At 52.7% G+C, this 21,138-nt stretch overlaps 1 protein-coding gene across 3 annotated transcripts; it reads left to right on the forward strand.

The window, feature by feature from the left end:
• The first annotated feature begins 667 nt into the window (after positions 1–667).
• On the forward strand, positions 668–20,270 carry Kcnc4 (potassium voltage-gated channel subfamily C member 4). Of its 3 annotated transcripts, none has more exons than XM_051177762.1 (4): positions 668–1,517; positions 11,199–12,135; positions 13,927–14,130; positions 20,121–20,270. In XM_051177762.1, the coding sequence occupies exons 1-4, from the start codon at positions 831–833 to the stop codon at positions 20,180–20,182; spliced, it is 1,890 nt and encodes a 629-aa protein (XP_051033719.1). In that variant the 5' UTR covers positions 668–830; the 3' UTR covers positions 20,183–20,270. The 3 variants fall into 3 exon arrangements, with proteins under 3 accessions (XP_051033719.1, XP_051033720.1, XP_051033718.1); XM_051177763.1 differs by having other exon boundaries at positions 20,059–20,263; XM_051177761.1 differs by lacking the exon at positions 20,121–20,270 and adding an exon at positions 16,203–16,540.
• Positions 20,271–21,138: the final 868 nt, after the last annotated feature.

Genomic DNA, 21,138 nt, shown 5'->3' on the forward strand with positions numbered 1-21,138 from the left:
CGCCGCGCAGGACGCCCCGTCTGAGCCCCCCCTCGTCCCGCCGCGGCCCCCGCAGCGCTGCACCCAGCCCGGCGCAGCTCCCGGCCGCGGACGCAGGACCCGGGCTCTCTGCTGCGGGCGCGCTTGTTTTCCTGCTGCCGCCTGCCTGGTCCTGCACAGCGCCCGCCCGCCGGCCCCCCTCTCGTTCTGTTCAGCCCCGCCCGCCATCGGTGCCCCGCGCTGGATTTATGAATGGGGAAAAGAGGCCACATGCAGCCACCGCCGCCTTGAGTTGACCGCACACTGCCGGGCCCCGCAGAGCTCCGACTACCCTAAGAGCATCCTCCTGGCCCCGTGAGCCGCTCCGAGGACTTGTTGCTGTTACGCTGTTGTCGCCGCCGCCGCCGCCGCCACCCGGAGAAAACCTGCCGCCTTCAGGCTCGACGCGGTCTGGGAGCCAAAGGGTGGCCCGCGTGAGTGTGAGCGCGCGCGCCGCGGACCCTCGCAGTGCTCTGGGACTGTGCGCTTTTCTGTCTTTCTGGGGTTGGGGGGCGTGTCCCCGGCCCCGAGCATCCTTGTGCTTGCCCCTACCTCCCAGGACCCCTGACTTGAGTCCTCGACCCTGGTCTCCACTTCCTTCCTCCCTTAGGCTCTGCCTGCCCAAATCCCAACCACCTGTACACCAGAGAAACGCCGCAGAAGGGGCCGCCACTGCCTCCTGCCTCCTCCTCCTCCACCTCCTTCTCCACCTCCTCCTCGTCTCCTCCCCCTCCCCGGTCTGACGCTGCCTCCTTGGGAAGGGTGTTTGGAGGGCAGCGGCCGCCCCAAGCCGGAGCCCCGCAGCGCTTCTTATGATCAGCTCGGTGTGTGTCTCCTCCTACCGCGGGCGCAAGTCGGGGAACAAGCCTCCGTCCAAAACATGTCTGAAGGAGGAGATGGCCAAGGGCGAGGCGTCGGAGAAGATCATCATCAACGTGGGCGGCACGCGACATGAGACCTACCGCAGCACCCTGCGCACCCTGCCGGGCACCCGCCTTGCCTGGCTGGCGGATCCCGACGGCGGGGGTCGGCCGGAGTCGGATGGCGGTGGTGCGGGCAGCAGCGGCAGCAGCGGCGGCGGCGGCGGCGGGGGCTGTGAGTTCTTCTTTGATAGGCACCCGGGTGTTTTTGCCTATGTGCTCAACTACTACCGTACCGGCAAGCTGCACTGCCCCGCCGACGTCTGTGGGCCTCTCTTCGAGGAAGAGCTCACCTTCTGGGGTATTGATGAAACTGATGTGGAACCCTGCTGCTGGATGACCTATAGGCAGCACCGCGATGCTGAAGAGGCACTGGACATCTTCGAGAGCCCGGACGGGGGCGGGGGTGGCGCAGGGCCCAACGATGAGGCTGGCGATGATGAGCGGGAGTTGGCCTTGCAGCGTCTGGGCCCCCATGAGGGAGGAGCCGGCCCTGGTGCTGGGTCAGGCGGCTGCCGTGGCTGGCAGCCCCGAATGTGGGCGCTCTTCGAGGATCCCTACTCATCCCGGGCAGCCAGGGTGAGTGGCAGAAGCCAGGGTCTCCCCATCTTGGTGTTCAAAGGGTTCTTGGTGCTGGTGTTGGTGGGTCGGATAGGAGGGGTTGTCGGAAGGAGATAACCTGGCAGACGGTACCTGCCTGCCTCCCTATTCCCTCCTGGGCCCTTGGAAGTCCCCCCCCCCCCCCCCCCCGGCAATGCTCCATCAGGAGATTGCACACTGGACTTTCTGTTTGGACCTAATCCCAGCTGTCTGCCCTGACACATGCCCGTCAGTGAGTGGCATGCCTTCAGCTTGGCTTTTCTTGCTCCTCTTTGGTCAGCACAGTTGCTCTGAACAGGACTACAGTCCTGGAGAGCTTGAATTTGGTCTTTTGCAGGGGTAAGGCAGGATCGAGAGAAGGAAATCATAGATTGTGTTGGACACTTACCTGTTTCCATCTTGCCAGCGGCTCTGTGTGCAGGCAGCTATGCACTTCAGAGAAGCGGGCATAGTTTCCAGAATGCCCATCTCATAAAAGGCAGAGCTCCCCAGAGCTCAGGCCTCTCTTTTCCTGATCAAGGGCCTTTCTTCCAGGGAACAGGCCATGTCCCAAGACTTTATGTACCTCTTTCACAAGGCTTTATGTACTTCTTTCATAGTCTGGCCTCTCAGAGATGGAATGTAGAACTAGACAGGAAAAGCCTACTGCTTTAGTCTCTTCAGCATCCCAGGACAGGGGCCAGCCACAAGCTTCCTGGTGATGATACTGATTTGTCACTGCTCTTTTCTTTCTGCTCCAGTACAAAGTGGCTTCCCAGAAAGCCCCAGTTCAGGTTACACTGGAAATGGATGTTTTGGGAGAAGGGGAAACAGGTTGATTTAGACTAGACCTAGTTCCTGCCCTGAACGTAGGAGAGGGTGCTGGAAAGACATGTATTCATTCACTCCATCATGCTTGGGCAGCTAAAGCCCTCAAGAAGGCTTTAGAAGTTTAAAAATAGAAAAGCCTGCAGTCTGGTATCTGCTCTCATGGCCTTAGCCTAAAACCTGGCTGAGATCTGTCTAGGAGACAGGAAAAAGGAAAAGAAAAGCAGTGTGATTTGCTGTTTGAGGTATGCTTCTTGGAGCAGAAGCTGGACTGAGTGGTTCCTTTGGCATCCCAAGTTGTCATGTTAATGAGTCTCAGAGCCTTGGTCTCCATCTCTCTTCAATACCCCATGGGCTGGTCCTCACCCTAGTCATGGGAAAAAAAGTTCCACTTCTTACCCAGGGGAGAATGAAGGGTAAAAGAATGCAGTTAAACGGATGGGTTAGGCTTATATAAATACCAAGCCAGAGCACTGTATCTTCTGCCTGGAAGAGAAAGGAGGTAGCAAGAGGTTCCATGCAGAGCTGAGACTTGAAGAAGCCACTGGAAATCTAGAATCTTTTCCAGGTCTTGTCTATTCTAGATGCCTTGGTTTATAGCTTTGTGGTCCTGAAAACCAGCTAGGAAGTAGGGAGCATATTAATGCCCCTGGCCAGTGCACCCCTGCTGTGAGTTTATTAACCCCAGTGGCCCTTGACTTGTCTTTACTAGAAGAAAGAGACAGTCACAAGTCATTAAGACTTTTTCAAAGTTGTGGGGTAGGGGGGGAGGCAGAAAGGGGCTACACTCAGGAAGCTGCTATGGAAGGAGGTGTTGAAAGGACCGAGGCCCTATTTCTGAGCAGTCCAGGGCCTCTGCTTCCTCTCTTGCTTTGGAATTGTGAGAGGCTCTTCCATCAAGTAGAGGGTTAACTCTCTCCACTTATGTAGGGAGAGAACTAGGATTCAGACACATTTACTGTCTTGCCAAAGCCACCCTTAGTTTCCAGCCTTCAGATCATTAGCACTAATGGGAATAACACTGTGGAGCTCACAGCCAACACTTGCCTACAGCTGAGGAACACAGGCAGAGATCAGTTCTGAGCTGTTCTGGTCACACAAGTGGGAATACACAATTTATTAAAAAATTAATAACAACTCTTCATTGAGCATCCTGTACCAGTACTTAAGCTGTGAAGACATTACATTAATCTTTGCTCTTCCTAACAAAGTTAAAACGATGCCCACTTAACAGATTGAAGCTGGGAGCAAGCTAACCACTGGCCTGGGATTACAGCACTTGTGGCAGGGCTTTTAGTCAAAGCTGGGGCCCCTTCATGCCTGAGCCCTTACTCTGTAGCTACTACAAGCTTTCCCCCCACTGAATGAGGTTGTTTGCTGGGTGGAGAAGTGGCTAGCTCTTTGCTCCAGCCTGCTTGGAGTCCTGAGGTTCTTCTCTTCGGTGAATAAACCTCAGAAACCCAGGAGCCAATGGAACTCAGAAGTCTGAGGGGACATCAGAAGGCACGCTTACCCCGTTACTCCTTAAGATGGAGGGCCCAGTGCCATAGAGGGTTCTGCAGCTGAATTTGTTTGCTCCATTGACCCCCCCCCCAAGTTGGCAGAACTGTCCCCACAGAAGCTCTGTAGTGTTGGATGTGTATGTGAACCATCCCAATCAGCTGCAGTCTCCCTGAGAGGAGTTTGCAACACTAGGGGTTTATAGACTCACAATGTCACCTAGGAGGGCATCTGAGGGCAGAGGATATGTGCTCTCGGCCTTGAGGCATCTCTTCATATACAACAGTCCAGTCATTTGAATAGTACGTTATGACAGGAGAAAAACAGACACAGAAGGAAAGTGAACTGAGCTAATTAGGAGAGCCTGTTGCCTAGCTACTGGCCTGGTTATCAGCTGGTCCATTCAGGAAGGCTCCTAGGTAGGATGATCACCCCTGCTGCCTTCACCATGGCCAGACCACTCCTGCAATTGCTTCTGTGGCTGGAGCTGAGGGCATGCTGCTTCTGTTCTCAGCCTCCCATGGACACTGCTCTGGGGTAGAGCAAAGGCTCCCTTAGATAGTTGTATAACCCAGGAGAGCCTAGGAGGGGCTCGGGTAGCACTAGGCTCTATAGAATCTTGCCTTGTTCCTTTTGAGAGTATATTAGAGGCCTACCTGAGGGGTTCTTGGACTACCTTGCTTCCTTGCTCTGTTCTTTAGAGGTGCCAAGCTGAGCTGGATTTAGTTCAGCTATCAGCTGTATAAAGGGCCACTGCCCTTCTCTTTTGCCTAAGGTTCTTAGATGGCTGTTTTTCCTTACCATGTTTCCCTCAGAACAGAAGAGACTAGTCACAGAATCCCCATTGCTTCTGGAGGCAGCTAGACATGAATGTCCCTCTTTCTCAGGCATTGGCTGTGTGACAGGAGCTTGACCTGGGCGTTCTTCTGCTACCTCCTCTGGCTCAGGGGAGGCAGGGACCATTCATCTCAGTGAACAGATAAGAACACAGAGTCAAAGCGACACCTGTCTAGACAGCACAGCCAGTAGCACTGGGCTCCAAACTCTCGAGTCCCAGGAGTTCACAACTGCTACTACTCCAGCCTCTGCAGCTCTAGCCCAGAAAGAGTCTCTGGCTTCTAGAGGGCTTGGGGGTGGCCCTCGCTGAAGAACCCCCTCCTCCACTCCACTCCTATCCCCTGCTTTATTTCTTGTCATTTCGAGAATTGCCTGGGTCTGACCCCTCACTCTCACTTTTTAACCAGGTGACTTTGATAAGAAAATAACAGGGCAGACTTGGTTACAAATAAATACTAGGTTGTGGGGCAAAGGGACAAAACTGATGCCCCTCTACAGGTCTGGCATTGCTGGTGGTCCCAGTAGTCACAACAGGCTTCAGAGTGAGGGCCAGCACGGGCTCATGCTGTGCTCTCTGAGCTAGGGTGTAGGGTGAACATGAAATACGAGTCCAGAAGGGTAGTGCCAGCCCACCCTGGACAGCCAAAGGCTGCAGACTCCCTGTTGACCCTGCCTCAGGCAGCCTCTCAGGTTCCACCGAGTGTCGTTTCTCTTTCTCACTCTGAACAGATCAACATTTGTCTCAGAGCATCTTGCCTGTGGATGATGAGTTGTTTCTGTTCGTCACCATTTTTGTAAGAATGTGGAGTGGGGGAGGGGAGTGAAATGAAACAGGCTATTCTGGAGATCTGAGGCAAGAGCAGGCAGGAGCAGAGTTAGGTATCGGGGCCCTGGGAAGAGCTGGCTCCTTGATCCTTCACCTCCACAGTGGGCATTGTTAGTCTAAATGCTGAGTACTGGCCACTCACAGCCCCTGGGGACTACCGGCATGCCAAAATGGCCCTGCTCCCTGCTCATTTCCCTTCTGGCCATGAAGTGGTCACCCAGTGCTCAGCAAGGAGACCTGCCAGAAGTAGGTTTGGCCCACTCTAGAGAGCTGTCAAGGTGCTAGGTCCCTGGTATCTGGAGGTACTCCTGGGCATACTTTGTCACCTCTAGCTCCAGTCATGTAGCTAATGATCCCTTCTCCTGACAGCTTGCCAGTCCCGCGAGAAGATGATGCAGCCTAGAAGACACCGACTGAGCACTCACTACTTGGTCTCTACATGCTGGGTTCTAGAAATGTAACGAAGAGTCCAGTGGTCTGAGGAGAGCTAGGGCAGGTAGGATAGGAGGCGGGAGAGAGACACTGGTGCCGAGGAATGGCAGCCATGATGTTAGGTGTATTGTGAGGGATGGTGTGGTGGTTGTGAAAGATAAAAAGAGGAGTGAAGTCCCACCTCTAAATGGGGTGGGGCTTGTGGGAGGAGGTGGAACGTTGAGTTGACTGGGCCTTGTAGGATAATGACTTATCTCCTTGCATAATGGCTAAAAGGAGGCATTGCCATAAAAACGCACAGTGCTCAACTGTGCAGACTCAGGGACAGGATTGTCTGGCCAAGGAAGGCAGGTCTGCATGGGACATGGCAGAATGGAACTTGACCAAGGAAAGGCTCTTGGACAGTGACTTGGGCTGGATCAGATTCCGTTTGGTGGAGGACTCACAGTTTCTGGATAGGCCAGTGAAGCCCATCCAGCAAGGGTGAACACAGGTGAAGGTCGGCACTTGTTGCTGGCTCATAGCCAAGGTTTGATAGAAAGAAAAAGCAGGAATGGCCCTCAGCTAGGATAGAGCCTCGTGCATGTCTCACTTAGAAGCCAGGAGCTGCTTGGAGCTGCCTTACTTGGCAGGCCCTTTGCTTCCTTCCTCTTGACCCCAGGGTACCCCACTCCATATCCGGCACTGCCTGGGTACTAAGATCTGGCTTCACCAGGCGTCTCAGCCCCTCACCCGACTCCACAGATCTTCCTCTGCAAGCGTCTTTGGCTGTGCTCTCAATTCTGCTTTCTCCTACACATCTTCCTTAATATAGGCTTTGGGGATGAGTCTCCTTATGTTTATCTGTCCATCTGTCTCCCTGGCCCTCCTTCCTTGGACTCCCCTCCCCAGCCCCCCTCCCCCCCCCCGCCATGATTGTATTCTGTTCCCATTGACTAGTGTCTGTCACCTCTCCACTCATCCAGCCTATGCCAGATTCCAGACAGTCCAGGCTTTGTGCTGTTTCACAAGTGTCATTTCTTTGAGTTCTCAGAACAACCTTATTAGGTGGACTCTGCTCTCATCTCCTCTGAGACTTGGGGTCTTCGCACTGTTGCTCCTGCTGCCGTGGGAACTCTTTCCTTTAGGTCTGCATTCAGATTTCCCCCTGTCATTGTGATCTGGCCTGGCCATCCATCCGGTTTGAATTAGCTCTCTTACACCATGCCACCTCTTTCTGTTTTTTCTCCACAATGCCCAGACAATTGGATATGCTATGTAAGTTTCTTCCCACTAGGATATAAGATCCCAAAGTCAGAAGTGTTTTTTCTAGATTTTCCTGCTCTTCACAGCATGGTGACACATAGTAGGCGTTCAAGTTCCACTTTATAAATGGGGATAGTTAGGCTAGTTGGGGCTAAGGAATTCACAGGAGTCCCATTGGCAGTTGGTAACAGAACCAAATTTGAACCCAGAAGTGTGACCTTTTGTTTGTTCAAAGACAGTGGTGTTGTAGGAAAAGCTGGTAATTGTGCTGAGAGTTGCAACGTTTGGACCTTTGGAGATGGGCAGGTCCCTTGAAGGCCATAATGGACAGCATGTGTGTGTGTGGGGGGGCATTCTCAGGGGAACAGGGAGCTGATAGAAGTGCTGTCCTGACAGCTAGGGTCTCCTGCCCTGGGTGCTGAGGCCCACCTACCTCCTCTAGCCTGCACAGCCAGTTCACAGCAACAGTTTTCTGCCTGGGCAGTCTTAACTTCCATTGGAATCCGCAGTTTGTGCCCTTAGGCCTAAGAGAGCACAGTTTCAGTCATGGCATCCAGGACAAATCACTTCTAGCCTTCAGGTTTCTCAGTCTCCAAAAGCAGAAAGGGAATCAGTCCACTTGTACAGCTTCTGAGGATTTGGTGACTCGTCAGTTTTAGACGTGGGAGGGGGTTCCCCCACAGACTACCTCCACCTCAGCTTGTTCACCATTTTATGGAGTACTTAACAGATATTGGGCACGTGCTGTGTTGAAACTCACTCTTCCTACAGTGATAATGTGGAGTACATGTACTGTCCCAGCATACAAGGAGAGAATGGCACGGAGGACATATGTTTACCTGCCTGCTCATAAGAGACAACAGACTCCCGAGCTGAAGCTGCCAGCCCAGTGCTTTTCAGCTCTGCTTTACCCTCAGGCTGGCTGTGCAGCACCCGATGAGAGGGACGCTCAGGCACAATTGACGGACCTCCAGTACTGCTCATGGGGCTAAAGTTTAAACACAAGCTGTCCCCTTGCAGGGTGCTATTGCTGTAGCTACTGTCTCTTGGGATCCCTTTTGTCCTGGGCAGCCTGAGTCAAGGGCCTTGTGGGAAGTGAAACAATATCCCTCCCTCAAGGATGAGGCCTGGCAAATAGCACTTATTACACCAGCCAGCCACTTAGGAAACAATTGCCTGAGTAATATAGAGGAGAGGAGTATTGTAGGTCACTATAGGTCCTTTAGGACCTGTACAACCTTATGGTAATCATGGCATTGCTCTGTGCTTAAAAGAAAAAAAAGTGGGGAGGGGGGCAAGGAGCTCACAGGAGTTGGGTTTGTTTCTGCCCCATGTGTAACTGGTGTGGACCTGCTGGCAGTACCTGCAGGGCAGAGGCAGCACAGGAATGCAGACTGTAGGGAAGGCTGGCCATCTCCCTCCTGCTTCTGCTCCGTGTTCAGCCCCTTGGCAGCTCTGCCTGACCTTGTTTTTCCACATCACTAATTAACCTCACACTCAGGCTCCCAGGTGAGCTGACTCTGCTAACGGTCCCAGAGAGAGAGGGGGGGGGAGAGAGAGAGAGAGAGCACTAGCTCTTGGGCTTCCATGTCCCCTGGCAAAACTAGGAAGTGCTGGCCCAACCCCTCCCTCACTCTGGTTCCTTCTGCTTCTTGGAGCACAGGGTGGAGCCAGGACCCTGGGTTCCCTACATTGTCCCAACCACAGGCAGGCACTGTCACCAGCACGCAGTTGGTGGCTGTGGAGAGCCTGCAGTAGCCTGTGTTGTCTCGGCAGCCCATATCTCAGGGGAGAAAAAGGGAGACCAGCGAAAGCACTTGAAATTTACTTTCTGGAGGAGAAGTAGATAGCAGGTACTCAGTAAGGAAAGCATCTATGGACCCTCTTCTCCAACCTGCTCCTTTCCTTACTGTCTATGTTCAACTCACCTAAACTTAAGTGTCATGTAAGATGGGGGACTCTGTCCTATGAGGGTACACATCCTCATGTGGAAATAGCAGGCATCAGGGAACTGATGAGGCAGGCTCAGTAATCAGGGCCTGTATTCCTGGGCCTGGGAAGAAGCTGTGCTTGGGATAGTAAAGATGGTATGGTATAAAGGAATGTACAGACCACATGATTTTTTTGGCCATACCTGGTTCTTACCTGTTCTGGACAGTATGGCCCCAGAATAGGCATGCAAGCTGTGTGGAATGGAAAGATGAAATCTGCCTGCCGTGTTACTAAGGAGATTGAAGGCAGAGATACACACAGAGTGCCTAATAGTTCCAGGGAGAGAATAGATGGTGCATGTCATGATCAAAGCTCCTTTCTTGACTTACTTCCATCCCAGAGGGCCCTGGGGATATGGGTTCTTGCCTGGATTTCCATATACTCTTGTTTTCTGTTGGTATCTTGTAGTGCTTACACCCTTTCAGTGTAGACGCTTTGAGGAGAACCCCAAACAGGCAGATCTGAGTGCTCACTGGGTGGAAATAATAAAACCAAGTAGAAATAGGAGCAGGGCAGACATCGGCTTGTCAAATGTTGTGTGGCCATGGACCTCCCTCAGCCACCTGTGTAAGTTCAGTCCTCCATCCAGGGTGGAAGCCAAGCCCCGTTCACCAAACAGGACCAGTAGCAGGAGAGTGGACCTTGACAGTGAAAGTCTGGACAGTGCCAAATGACATGGCATGAATAACAGATGAAGGCTCTGTAATTGGTGTTATTACACATGAATCTCAACTCCATTCATAATGACTAGACACTTAGTCCAGCCATCCCTCTGCCAAATGCTGCTGCCATCATTCTAGCTGAGATCTCCATGGCTGTCAGATCAGCTGCCACCATTCCAAGCCTGATAAGTGCAGTTCAAATCTCAGTGTCCCCACTAGCATCAGTCTGCAGAAAAGGAGACATTGGTTGTTATGATACTGTCCCCACCCCCATCTCCTGTCATAAGCCATGTCTTAGTTAGGGTTTCTGTTGCTGTGAAGAGACTCCATGACCATGGCAGCCCTTACAAAGGAAAATATTTAATCAGGGTAGCTTACATTTTCAGCAGTTTAATGCATTACCATCATGGTGCAACATGGTGGCATGCTGGAGAATTAGCTGAGTGTCCCACATCTTGACTTTCAGGCAATAGGAAATGGTCTGGGATAGTGGGTGGTATCAAGAGCACATATGAGACCTCAAAGTCTGTTTCCACAGTGACGTGACACACTTCCTTCAACAAGGCCACACTTCCAAACAGTACAACTCCCTTTGGGTTGGGGGCCATTTTCTTTCAAACCACCAAAGCCCGTGTATGTCTTCCTTCCTGGATGTACTACCTAGTCAAGGTAGTTATAGGTGGTAGGTGGGGTCATGGAGGTAGGTCAGTGGGCAGAAAGCAGTTATTCCTTATAGCCCTTGTCTCTGGGCAGACCCTAAGCAATGAACCTTTATCTTAAGTATGTATCAGGGTCACCTAGATGGTTTACTAATGAACTTCTTGGGCTCTGTCTCCTTCAAGTTCCTCTTTTAGTAGGTTTGTGTTACTGAAATTTGCATTTATAACTTGTTTCCACACATTTTATGTTCCTGGTTTAGGCCTCCACTTTGGGAACCTGATTATTCCAGGTGTGGTGTGTGGGCTACACTTCACCTGTGAGCTTTTGAGGATGGTGGGGGCCCTTCCCTAAACCTCCTGAGTTAGCCACACTGGAATGGTTGTTTTCAACTGATTTGTCCACACACTGCAATTTAAGAAGCCTTAAAACATAAATTGGGCAAAGCTGTAGTAGGCAAGGCCAAGCAGCTATGGTACCCTGACTTGTGGTCTCCAGCCAAAAGCAGCCTCTGTCTTCTGAGCACCCTGGCAAAGATTAGGGAAGCCTTGCCCTAGAGCATGCATGCATACAGATCCTCTCATGTCTCTACCTTAATCCCACCCCTTGACTAGCATGTCCCATGAGTAGAGGTCACTCTTTGCAATGAGGCCAACTATTGCTGCTGACTTGACGGCCACTCCCTGTTCTCCTGACCTGCAGGTGGTAGCCTTTGCCTCTCTCTTCTTCATCCTGGTCTCCATTACCACCTTCTGTCTGGAGACCCACGAGGCCTTCAACATTGACCGCAATGTGACAGAAATCCACCGGGTAGGGAATATCACCAGCGTGCGCTTCCGGCGGGAGGTAGAAACAGAGCCCATTCTTACCTACATCGAGGGTGTATGTGTGATGTGGTTCACTCTAGAGTTTCTGGTTCGCATTGTGTGCTGCCCAGACACACTGGACTTTGTCAAAAACCTACTCAACATCATCGACTTTGTGGCCATTTTGCCCTTTTACCTGGAGGTGGGGTTGAGTGGCCTGTCATCCAAGGCAGCTCGAGATGTGCTGGGTTTCCTGCGTGTGGTGCGCTTTGTACGAATTCTGAGGATCTTCAAGCTCACGCGCCACTTTGTGGGCCTGCGTGTGCTGGGCCACACACTCCGGGCCAGCACCAATGAGTTCCTGTTGCTTATCATCTTCCTGGCCTTGGGTGTGCTCATCTTTGCCACCATGATCTATTATGCTGAGCGAATTGGGGCCAGGCCATCTGACCCACGAGGCAACGACCACACCGATTTCAAGAACATCCCCATTGGCTTCTGGTGGGCAGTGGTCACCATGACAACACTTGGCTATGGGGACATGTACCCAAAGACATGGTCAGGAATGCTGGTTGGGGCACTGTGTGCACTTGCTGGTGTGCTAACCATTGCCATGCCTGTGCCTGTCATCGTCAACAATTTTGGTATGTACTACTCCTTGGCTATGGCCAAGCAGAAGCTGCCCAAGAAGCGAAAGAAGCATGTACCGCGGCCAGCCCAGATCGAGTCACCCATTTACTGCAAGTCTGAGGAAACTTCACCCCGGGACAGCACCTACAGTGACACCAGCCCCCCTGCCCAGGAAGAGGGTATGGTTGAGAGGAAACGGGCAGGTGAGTAGGCAGAGGACTTTCTCCCAAGTAGTCAGGGAGTTCCCTTGGCCCTTGAAATTTGGGTCTATGCTATATTGTGAAAGCTTTGCTTTGTGTAAGGTGGGCCTCTAGGAGGGCAAAGTATTAAGATCATTTTTTCTTTTTTTTTAATCCTGTGGTTTAATGATCTTGTTGAAAACCAGGGTCTATGGAGTGAGTTATCCTTCCAGTGTAGGATGTGATGGCCGTACATGGGATGTTAGAAGGACTGGATTCTAGTCCCTTCTTGGCCTCCTTGTTTTGTTTCCAGAGGTTAGTCCTTTCCCCTCTAGGCACAACATAGCAATAGGAATGAAATGTCAGTATCCCACCCCCAGGACTCTGATGAGACCCACATGAGTGGTGGAGGTACCACACTTGGAGAAGTTAGAAGGAATGCCAGCACTGATATGATTAGCCAGAGATCAGGGCAGCTGTTCCTCCAAGGTGCATCAACACATGAGTCACTTCTTTCCCAACATTCACGTCTGCTGTCTCTTGGCCCTAATAGATGAGATAACGTAACAGCAGTGGGAGGCTGCCTTCTGCTCAGCTAAAGCTGGAGTGAGGCCTGGGCTCAGGGTTTGACATGGATAGACGGGAACCAAGGAGGAAAAGAGGGAAAGGGAAAGAGATGGTGTTTGTGTCCTGATAGGAGTAAGACTGGGCATCAAATTGTGCCATTCCATGGAGAGGCCACTCACGTGCTCTGGGTGAGGAGACTTGGTTCCCAAGAATATGGGAGGAGGTCAGAAGACAGGAAAAACACCGTGGGATTCAATGGGCAGGGCCCCCAGGAATGGTAGAAGCCCAGGTCTGGAGGGTGACTGGCTGTCAAGCCACTGAGGCTGGGCTAGGGAGAGCTGGCAGACTGGGACAGGAGCTCCTGGTTAAACTCTAGAAGTGGGACTAGTTCTCTAGATGGGTGCCTGAGCTGAGACACTTACCTGTGACCTCTTGGCAAGCACCCATCACACCTGCTGGGGCTAGTTGCTCTCTGGGATTAACTGGGGCCTGGATCTTCCTTGATAAAAACTTTAATAGAAAAGCTTCCTTCTGTTCCCTACTGCAATGGTGCCTCTGATCCTGTTGGGAATCCAAGATATGTTCTGATGCCCAGTCGGAGCTCAGAGAGGATCCCTGTGTTCAAATACAGAGGCCAAGGCAGCCTTCCAGATGCACTCAACACTGAGACCCCTACACTACTTGACTGGCCACACTGAGTTCTTTCATGGCCAGGTTAACCCCACCACATACAGCAGGGGCCATAGTAGCTGTGCCACTTTTTGGCAAAGACAAGTTGTCCCCACAGAGAAGAACTGAATCGGGACCTCTTCCCTATATCTTCCCAAATATGAGAGCTCTGCCCCAAGCCCTTCAGCACTGGCCCAGGTGCCTGCTTAAGTGGTGCAGGGAAAACCCAGAGACTACTGAGTATGTCTGGCACTTGAGCCACCACCCATCATCCCTACCAGAACAATGCAGACTCATAAGAGCCTACCTGAGCCAGACCTGAGGGGAAGTAAAACCCTGTGCCTGCAGGAGTTGCTCTCCTGGGACAAGCCCACTGGGGAAATACTGTGGCTGGAGGATGTCTGTGTTGTGTTGCAGCCCCCAAGGGAGGCTCTAAGCCAAAGCTGAGAGAAAGGCCTTTGGATCAAGCACCACCATTTTGCCTTTGCTGCCTGCACCTGGGATCTGAGAGGCCCCAGGTAGCTCCCTTAAGAAGGCTCCAGCAACCATCTTTGCTTCCTTCCTCTCTGTCCCCTCCAGACTCCAAGCAGAATGGTGATGCCAATGCGGTGCTGTCCGATGAGGAGGGAGCTGGCCTCACCCAGCCCCTGGCCTCGTCCCCCACCCCTGAGGAGCGTCGGGCCCTGCGGCGCTCAGGCACACGAGACAGAAACAAGAAGGCAGCTGCCTGCTTCCTGCTCAGTGCTGGGGACTATGCCTGTGCTGATGGCAGTGTCCGGAAAGGTATGGCTCCCTGGGCTGGGCAGGTGGGGAGCCCCTCCAGAGCTGAGTCTCCCCAGCCCTCCCCACAGAGCTTGAGGTCTCCCCCTCCCTTGAGCCCATGGCCACCATCTCCTCTGCCTTGGATGCGCCCTCGCTTTTAGAATGGGTGTCCTAAGTTACCAGTGTCTGGATTAGAAAGGCCTTTAGTATCCCCCTATGTATCTATGGAGCACCTCCCTCAATGATACTCACCAGGAAGAACAGTGCTAGACATTAGGGGATACCCTATCACCTCCTCTGCTCTGGGTCTGCAGACCTAGCAGTCTTGTACACTGCCAAAGCTTTCCAGACTCAGGGATTCCAGGTCCTAGGCCTGGAAGAACCTCCAGTTCTTCACTGACCCATGTTTGCAAGCTGCTGGTGTGCAATGGTCATGGGACAAATCCAGGGATGGCTAGGGGTAGGTGGGCAGGGGCAGTGGCTCTCTCTGAGGAGTTATCTGAAGGGTCCTCAAAGTTAGGGGAGGAGCCCTTTTCTTGTCTATCAAGGAAGTGTGGAAATCTATCACCAGGCTTCCAGCACATGGCAGGGTCAGAGCTGAACTGCACTGTGATTCTTAGCCTTAAACAAGAGAAGGAAACCGAAACCACTGGATGACAAGGGCCAGTGATGGCTGAGAAGCAGGAGGCTCAGGACCAGACCCTTGTCCTCCCTCTTTCCTGATCCCATTTTACCTTGTCTGTCCTGTGTCCTCACCTCCCCTAACATCCTGTCTATTTCCAGGAGAAGCTGGAATGGCATCCCCAAATTCTCTTTGGACACTTCTTAACTAGCGAGGTTTCCTACTCTCAACTTCCCATGGTTCCAAACCCCAGACTGAGACTGGTTTGAGTCAGACAAGGTAATGGGTGCTGCAGTAATAGCCTGCTGTGCCTCTGGGCCCTACAGATGGCCCCTAGCTACCTGGGCCAGGCAATCTCTAGGCACCTTCCATGTGATCCCTAGGCATCCTGGTTTGATAAGCTCTGAGAAGTGGGCCTCCAGCTCTGCTGGACACACACCTTGCTGGGTGATAGCAAGAGGAGCCACGATCTGGCACCTGGAAGGAGATGGCCCAGAGGCCCCAGACAGATAGCTGTAGGTAGAGAGTGCTCAGAGCTCATATACCCTCACCTGTGACGACCGTGCTGCAGGCTTCAGGCCCTGGACATGCCACGGTATCCTCTTTCACACCTAGAGAGCCTGGCTCAGACTGCAGCCTGCTCAGCAATGGTGTAAAATGTACCCCACACTCTTGTAGGGGCCTTGAAAACACAGAGCTGAAGGATGAATACCATGGCTTCCCTTCTTGTGCTGTGAAGTGCTTGGTGAAAGAGACCACGAGAGGGCAAGTTAGGAGAACCCTGAGGACAGGTGCTCCTACAAGTATAGGCGCCATGCAGAAGGGCCTGTGTCCGTCCACTTTGCCTTCCCAGGGTGCCTTTGGGGCCCATCTGCTCTATTTTCAAGATGCCTCCACACTGCTTCTTGGCAGCAAGCATGTAGCTCAGCCAATTAGAGTGACCTTCGAGAGGGAACAGGTGGGTTGCTGGGAAACAGGCCCTGCTAAGCAAGTGTGGCAATTAATATCATCAAACTCCCAATGCGCACTTAACAACTTTCCCCACGCCACACCTCTCTGCAGCCATCTAGGCCTAGGACGAGGAGAGCTGAGTACAGGCCTGTTCAGCCATCGAACTGACCCCATCACTAACCAGTAGTTTCCCATGAGCCAGGACTGAATGTGACACAGGTGCTCACTAGGGAAGGTAGGTGCTGGAAGCTGTGGTGTCTATGCAACTGGACCATCAAGAAGCTAGAGGGGAAGAGGACAGGATACAGGTCAGCTGGATATAGGTCCTGTGGTCTGCCCTCGGCAGTCCAGGAGACTAATGGCAGGGAGAATCAGAAAGCCACTCCCAACAAAGAAAGATCCCCTCACTCCAGCCCAGGGCCAGCCACCCTACAGAGTCTCTTGAAGTAGCACGGACTCCATGGAGCTCCCTAGGTGAGGAGATGCTCCCCTTTGACCCATGTGCCTTTTCTTCACCAAGGCTGTGAAAAGTCCCGGAGTCTAAACAACATAGCAGGAGCGGCTGGAAGCAGTCTGGGGCTGTCTCCACTGGCATCGCGGTACAGCTCGCCCTACCCTCCGAGAAAGCTCCTGCTCTCACACCCCTTCCACCCCCTCAGCAGCCCCCCACCTGGGCACTCAGGTCCTTAGCTACACCTTCCTCAGCTCTGCCACTGGGACCCATATCCAAGCAGGCTTGTTTACATGCCATCCCAGCCCTTATCCCTCCTGAGGTCTGAGAAAACAACAGAAGGGAACGTCAGTCAGGATGGAGAATTCGAATCCCTGAGTCTGCCCTACGCAGCACCTGGCTCCCCGAAATGTTCAGCCAAGTGCAATGGGGAGATATTCTCAGAGCTCCTCCCGGAACCATAGGTGCTGGCATGCTCAGGACCTGTGTCTCAGGGTTTTACCTTCAGCTCAGGATCCTATAGGCCAGGGCGTGTGTAGTACATGGAGTATCTGGAACTACTCAGGTTGCCTGCAAGTCAAACCTAATTGGTATTTTAATCACGGAAATTTCATTTGCATCCCTTATGGCCATTAACCAGTAACCAAACAGCTTGTCTGTCTGTCTGTCTATCCACCCCACACCAAGGTCAGTAGGTAATAAGGCTGTCTCATGGGGCATCTCTGCTGGTGTAAAGGACAGTTGACTCCTTGGAACAGCAGCACCTGTGGGCAGAGCTGCCTTGGGAGCAGGACCGGGTGTTTTCCAGCTGTGACATTGGGCACAGATGGGAATTCCTAGGATCCAGGCCCCAGGCTTGGTGCAAGCGCTGGGCAGGGTGTCTAAGTGCAGGGAGGCTCTCCTCCCTGAAGCCTGTGCCCAGATTCGGTGGGTGACACCCAGCATCCCATCTGTGCCCTGCGCTGCAGCAGCTCTCTCCATAATGCTTCCTCTGCTTCCGCAACAGTTTGCTCCCGCTCCTGCTCCCTCAGATTCCCAGCCCTGCCTCTGAGTCACCTGCCACTCCCACCCAGCCTCTGCTCTGTATTCCTGCCAGAACCGGAGACTCATCTAATTTCTATAATTAAGTGTATTCATTTACCTAACGAGCCCGGAGCACAACAGGTTTGTGAGTCATTGGGTGAGCAGGGGTACACCTTGCACAGGGACAGCTGAGGGGAAGTAAGGAGACAGAAGCGCTCCTACCCACACCTGCCACCTGCCCCACCTGCTCCCAGTAAGCCCCTCCCTCGGCCCAGAGCTAGAGGAAAAAGCCTCACCAAGACATTCCGTTTCACCTAATGGGGATTGACCTGACAGAAGAGCCACGTGCCTGGCAATTTTAGAGCCGGATTATGCAACTTTGTAAAGGGAGTGACTAAGGAAGGTCCATGTTTGTTCCCTACAGGATGCTAAAGGGACCTGGTGAGATTAGCCTTAGGGACCTGGCAGGAAACTGGGAAACCAGGGAGTCAACTCAAAATGTGGCCCAGGTATAAATACAAGATTGTTTCCTGGAGTTGGAGGGCAAAGCCTTTGACACACAGTGTTAGCACCGAGCAAACACTAGAGGCCCTCTGGAAGTTCTGTTAGATCAGACTCTGGGACACTCCTCTTTAGCCGTGATCTACAGGGCCTGTAGCCCCTTGCTCTCAGAGGAGGTGTCTTCAGAGAGGTGAGGTGGGGAGACTCAGGAAAGCCTGTGAAGCAGGGGAAGATGCTGAGTCTGACCCTAGCCTCCTTGTGATAGGTTCAGTCCCACCCAGCAGGGCTCCTAGCACCAGGAAACTGTGGTCTGATAGAGACATGATAAGCCAGGTGTCCAGTTTAGCATGGGTACCACAGCTATTTTCTCTGACTTGCTGTTCTGGTTTGGGGAGCTGAGGTAGCTATTTCTGTGGCAACCCTCAAGTTGTCAGGAGCCCAAGTTTCCACGGCACCCACCGCCTCCTCCCCTCTTCCCTCCTACGGGGATGGGCATGCTCACAGAACCCCTGTGGGGGGCACAGATGTCCCTGGGCGACACGGTGCATCTGCCAGGCTGAAGCCCCTAGTAGTTTGTTGGAGGGATGGACTCATACCAATTCCCAATCTCTTAGCTCCATAGGGAAGAGGTAGGGCCCAATTGTTGGAAGAACTGGGTGATGGTCTGCCCTCAGCTACCTCTTAGGACTTGTGTGTTTGCCCAGGGTCCTGAGAAAGAGTAAGTCCATCATTTATAGAGTCTCCATGCTTCCCTAAGAGGCAGCTGCCTATATAAGCCTCAGGCCCATCCAGGTGCTGAATGTCCTTCACTAGGAGGGCATAGTTAGCTTTCCCTTGGATTTGGAATTGGACCTGTTGCTTTGGCTTTTAGAAACCTGGCCCTCTAGCTGGGCACTGAGCCCCTGCTTAAAGATCAGGCAGCCCAGGATCAAACTCCTTCCAGAGTGCACAGGGCTACTGACAACCCTAGAGGTAACTGAGCAGCTCAGTCTTCTAACATAAGTATCGGGGAGGTATCACCAGTGGGAAGGGACCTGTTAGCCTTTCGGTAGGTCAACAAGGAGTTAGAAGGAATGCTGAGTGCTGGCCAAGGCTCCAGGAAGCACCCATGGGCCAAGACGGCCCTTCACGAAATATCAAGAAAGCAGGACCTCCTTGCCTTATTCAGTCTCTGTCTAAAGCTCCCGCCCCAATCCTAGTGAGTCATATAGGTTAGATTTCAACATATGACTCCCAGAAAGACTCTCCCCATTGACAAAAGGCACCTGAGGCCATTCTTTCCCCAGTGTGTCTTAGGATCTAGTGGCATATAGGGTGCCCAAAGCCAGTCCCCTTTTCCTGATAAGTAGGGACCAAAGACTGGGTCCTTCTGAATGTACACAGACAGAGCAATGTTAGAAATGCAGGGCAAAGTGTAGCTGTCTTGTCCTCAGAAATAGAGCTCTGAAGAGACTTAGGCACACTCCTGTGATTTCCTCAGGTAGATATAGAGGCCCAAAACTCTAGAAGGCCAAAGGACTGTGTTTAAGGAGGTTGTTGGGGTCACTGTCTTTGGGATATGGAAACAGGTCACGCTGAGATGAGAACATGTTTGTTACCAAAGGAGAAAAGCTTTTAACGTGTCACGGAACCCCAGAGTAGAAGCTGTGAGGCTTGGATGCCAAATGGCATACCCACCTCTAACTGCAAACCTAATAGCTGTAGTAGTCAGTCTGGGGGTTGAAACTTCCACCACACTATTAGCCCAGTCTCCCTAGCTGTCTAGCCAGTACTGCCACTGGGAAAACGGGGAAAAGACCCAAGCCTCAGATATCTGAAGCTGAGGGCATGGATTTTGGTAGGATGCTGTGCCCAGCCTGCCCTCTCAAGGCTGTGTGCCCTCCATACCCTATCACTTTGAGGTCGGGCTGGGTATGACATGGCTCCATACTCTCTAGAGCCATTTTCACTGGCTTCTTGGGATCGTCCATGTGCTCTTTGGGGAAGAGCACAGACAGAGTAGAGAGCAGCTGCAGAGATGGGGCATGAGTCATAGTCCACATCAGGAATTGCCCCCACTGCCTCCCTGCTAGGCCGTATGGAGTTTGGTATGGTTCCTCTCCCTGCTCTATCAGAGCTCTGAGGACCTGAAAGGTTAGTCTTGGAAATGGTTACGGGGCATCACTATCACCTGTGTCTCCTCGGCCTGGAGGCGGGTTGGCAGAGGAGACATGAAGGTGTCACCCACTCCCTGTACCACCCCAGCTCTTCCTTGCCTCTTAGCCCTGGGTTCCCTGTGCCTTCCAGCTTGTTCTTGGCTGTTCCTTAGCCCACAGCCTGTGGGTCAGCAGCTGGCTGGCTTCCTTCTAACAAATTCTTTGTTTCTCCCTTTCTTTTGCTGAACTCTTTACGCCCCCCTCAGAAGGCAATGTTGAACCGAAAGCGTGCGTCCCAGTGTCTCACACCTGTGCTCTTTAAACACAGAGACCTGCCAAGACGCCCTCTCGTCCAACTATGCCCACGCTGAAGTCCTCACCCTCTCTTAAGGCGGCACCAACGTGAGAAAGACAGGCAGACAGACAGAAAGCCAGAGGCTTAGGGAAACTCTGGAACCCAGGCACGCATCTTGCTCAGATATCGTTGTTGGCACAGGACTGGTGGAAAAAAAAAACAAACAAAAACCTCCCATGCGACTCTCAGGGCCCAGAGCCATCTGGGTCTGATACTCTGTTCTACTGTACATTGAAGAGACATATATGCACATATAGTATCTATATTCATAATACTATATTCTCTTGTGTGTAGTGCACGTGCTTCTGGTGGTCTGTCTTCACTGTTAGGCTATGTCTCCCAAGTCCTCTTCCTACCTTGTCTCCCCTCCCCTCTTCCTTCATGGATTGTTTTTTCTGACCATGTTGTATGGGATGTCCCCGGAAAAGTACACCTGGGACCTGCCCCTCCAGCGGGGTGGGCCTAGGCTGCCCTCACATGGGGGTGTGTCCCCAGCCAGCAAGTGGCCTGTTGAAGTCTGTTAAGGCGAGATTGCTGTCCGTCCGGGTCACTGCTTCACTAGCCCAACCCTACCCCAGATTGGGGCTCTACCTCCCACCCACACCCCAGCTTGTGGGGGCACTTCCAGGGGCTCTTCTGCAGCCTCTGTCTCTCCTTCCAGCACCCCTTCTGTGTCCTTGACAGAGGGGAGTTTCATTTCTTTTGTGTGAGTCTCCTTTGTCCATTTGTTTTCAAAGATGCTGCTGGGCAGACGGAAGGGGATCTGTTTGCCCATCTGGCTCAGGGGTCTGAGAAGGGGACACCTTGGGCGAGAGGAGACCAGTTGCAATACTGTACTTCCTGGCCGCTGGCCAGAGGACGCGTGCAATAGCAGAGGCCAGGTGACCCCTTCAGCCTTGGCCTCCGCCCCTCCCTCGGCCCTTCCTGCCCACCCTTGGTATTGGTCAGTCCTTTTCTAAAGCTGTCCCCTTGTGTGTGTCCGAGGCACGCC

This window comes from Phodopus roborovskii, unplaced genomic scaffold, assembly GCF_943737965.1.
Source record: "Phodopus roborovskii unplaced genomic scaffold, PHOROB, whole genome shotgun sequence".
Lineage (NCBI taxonomy): Eukaryota > Metazoa > Chordata > Mammalia > Rodentia > Cricetidae > Phodopus > Phodopus roborovskii.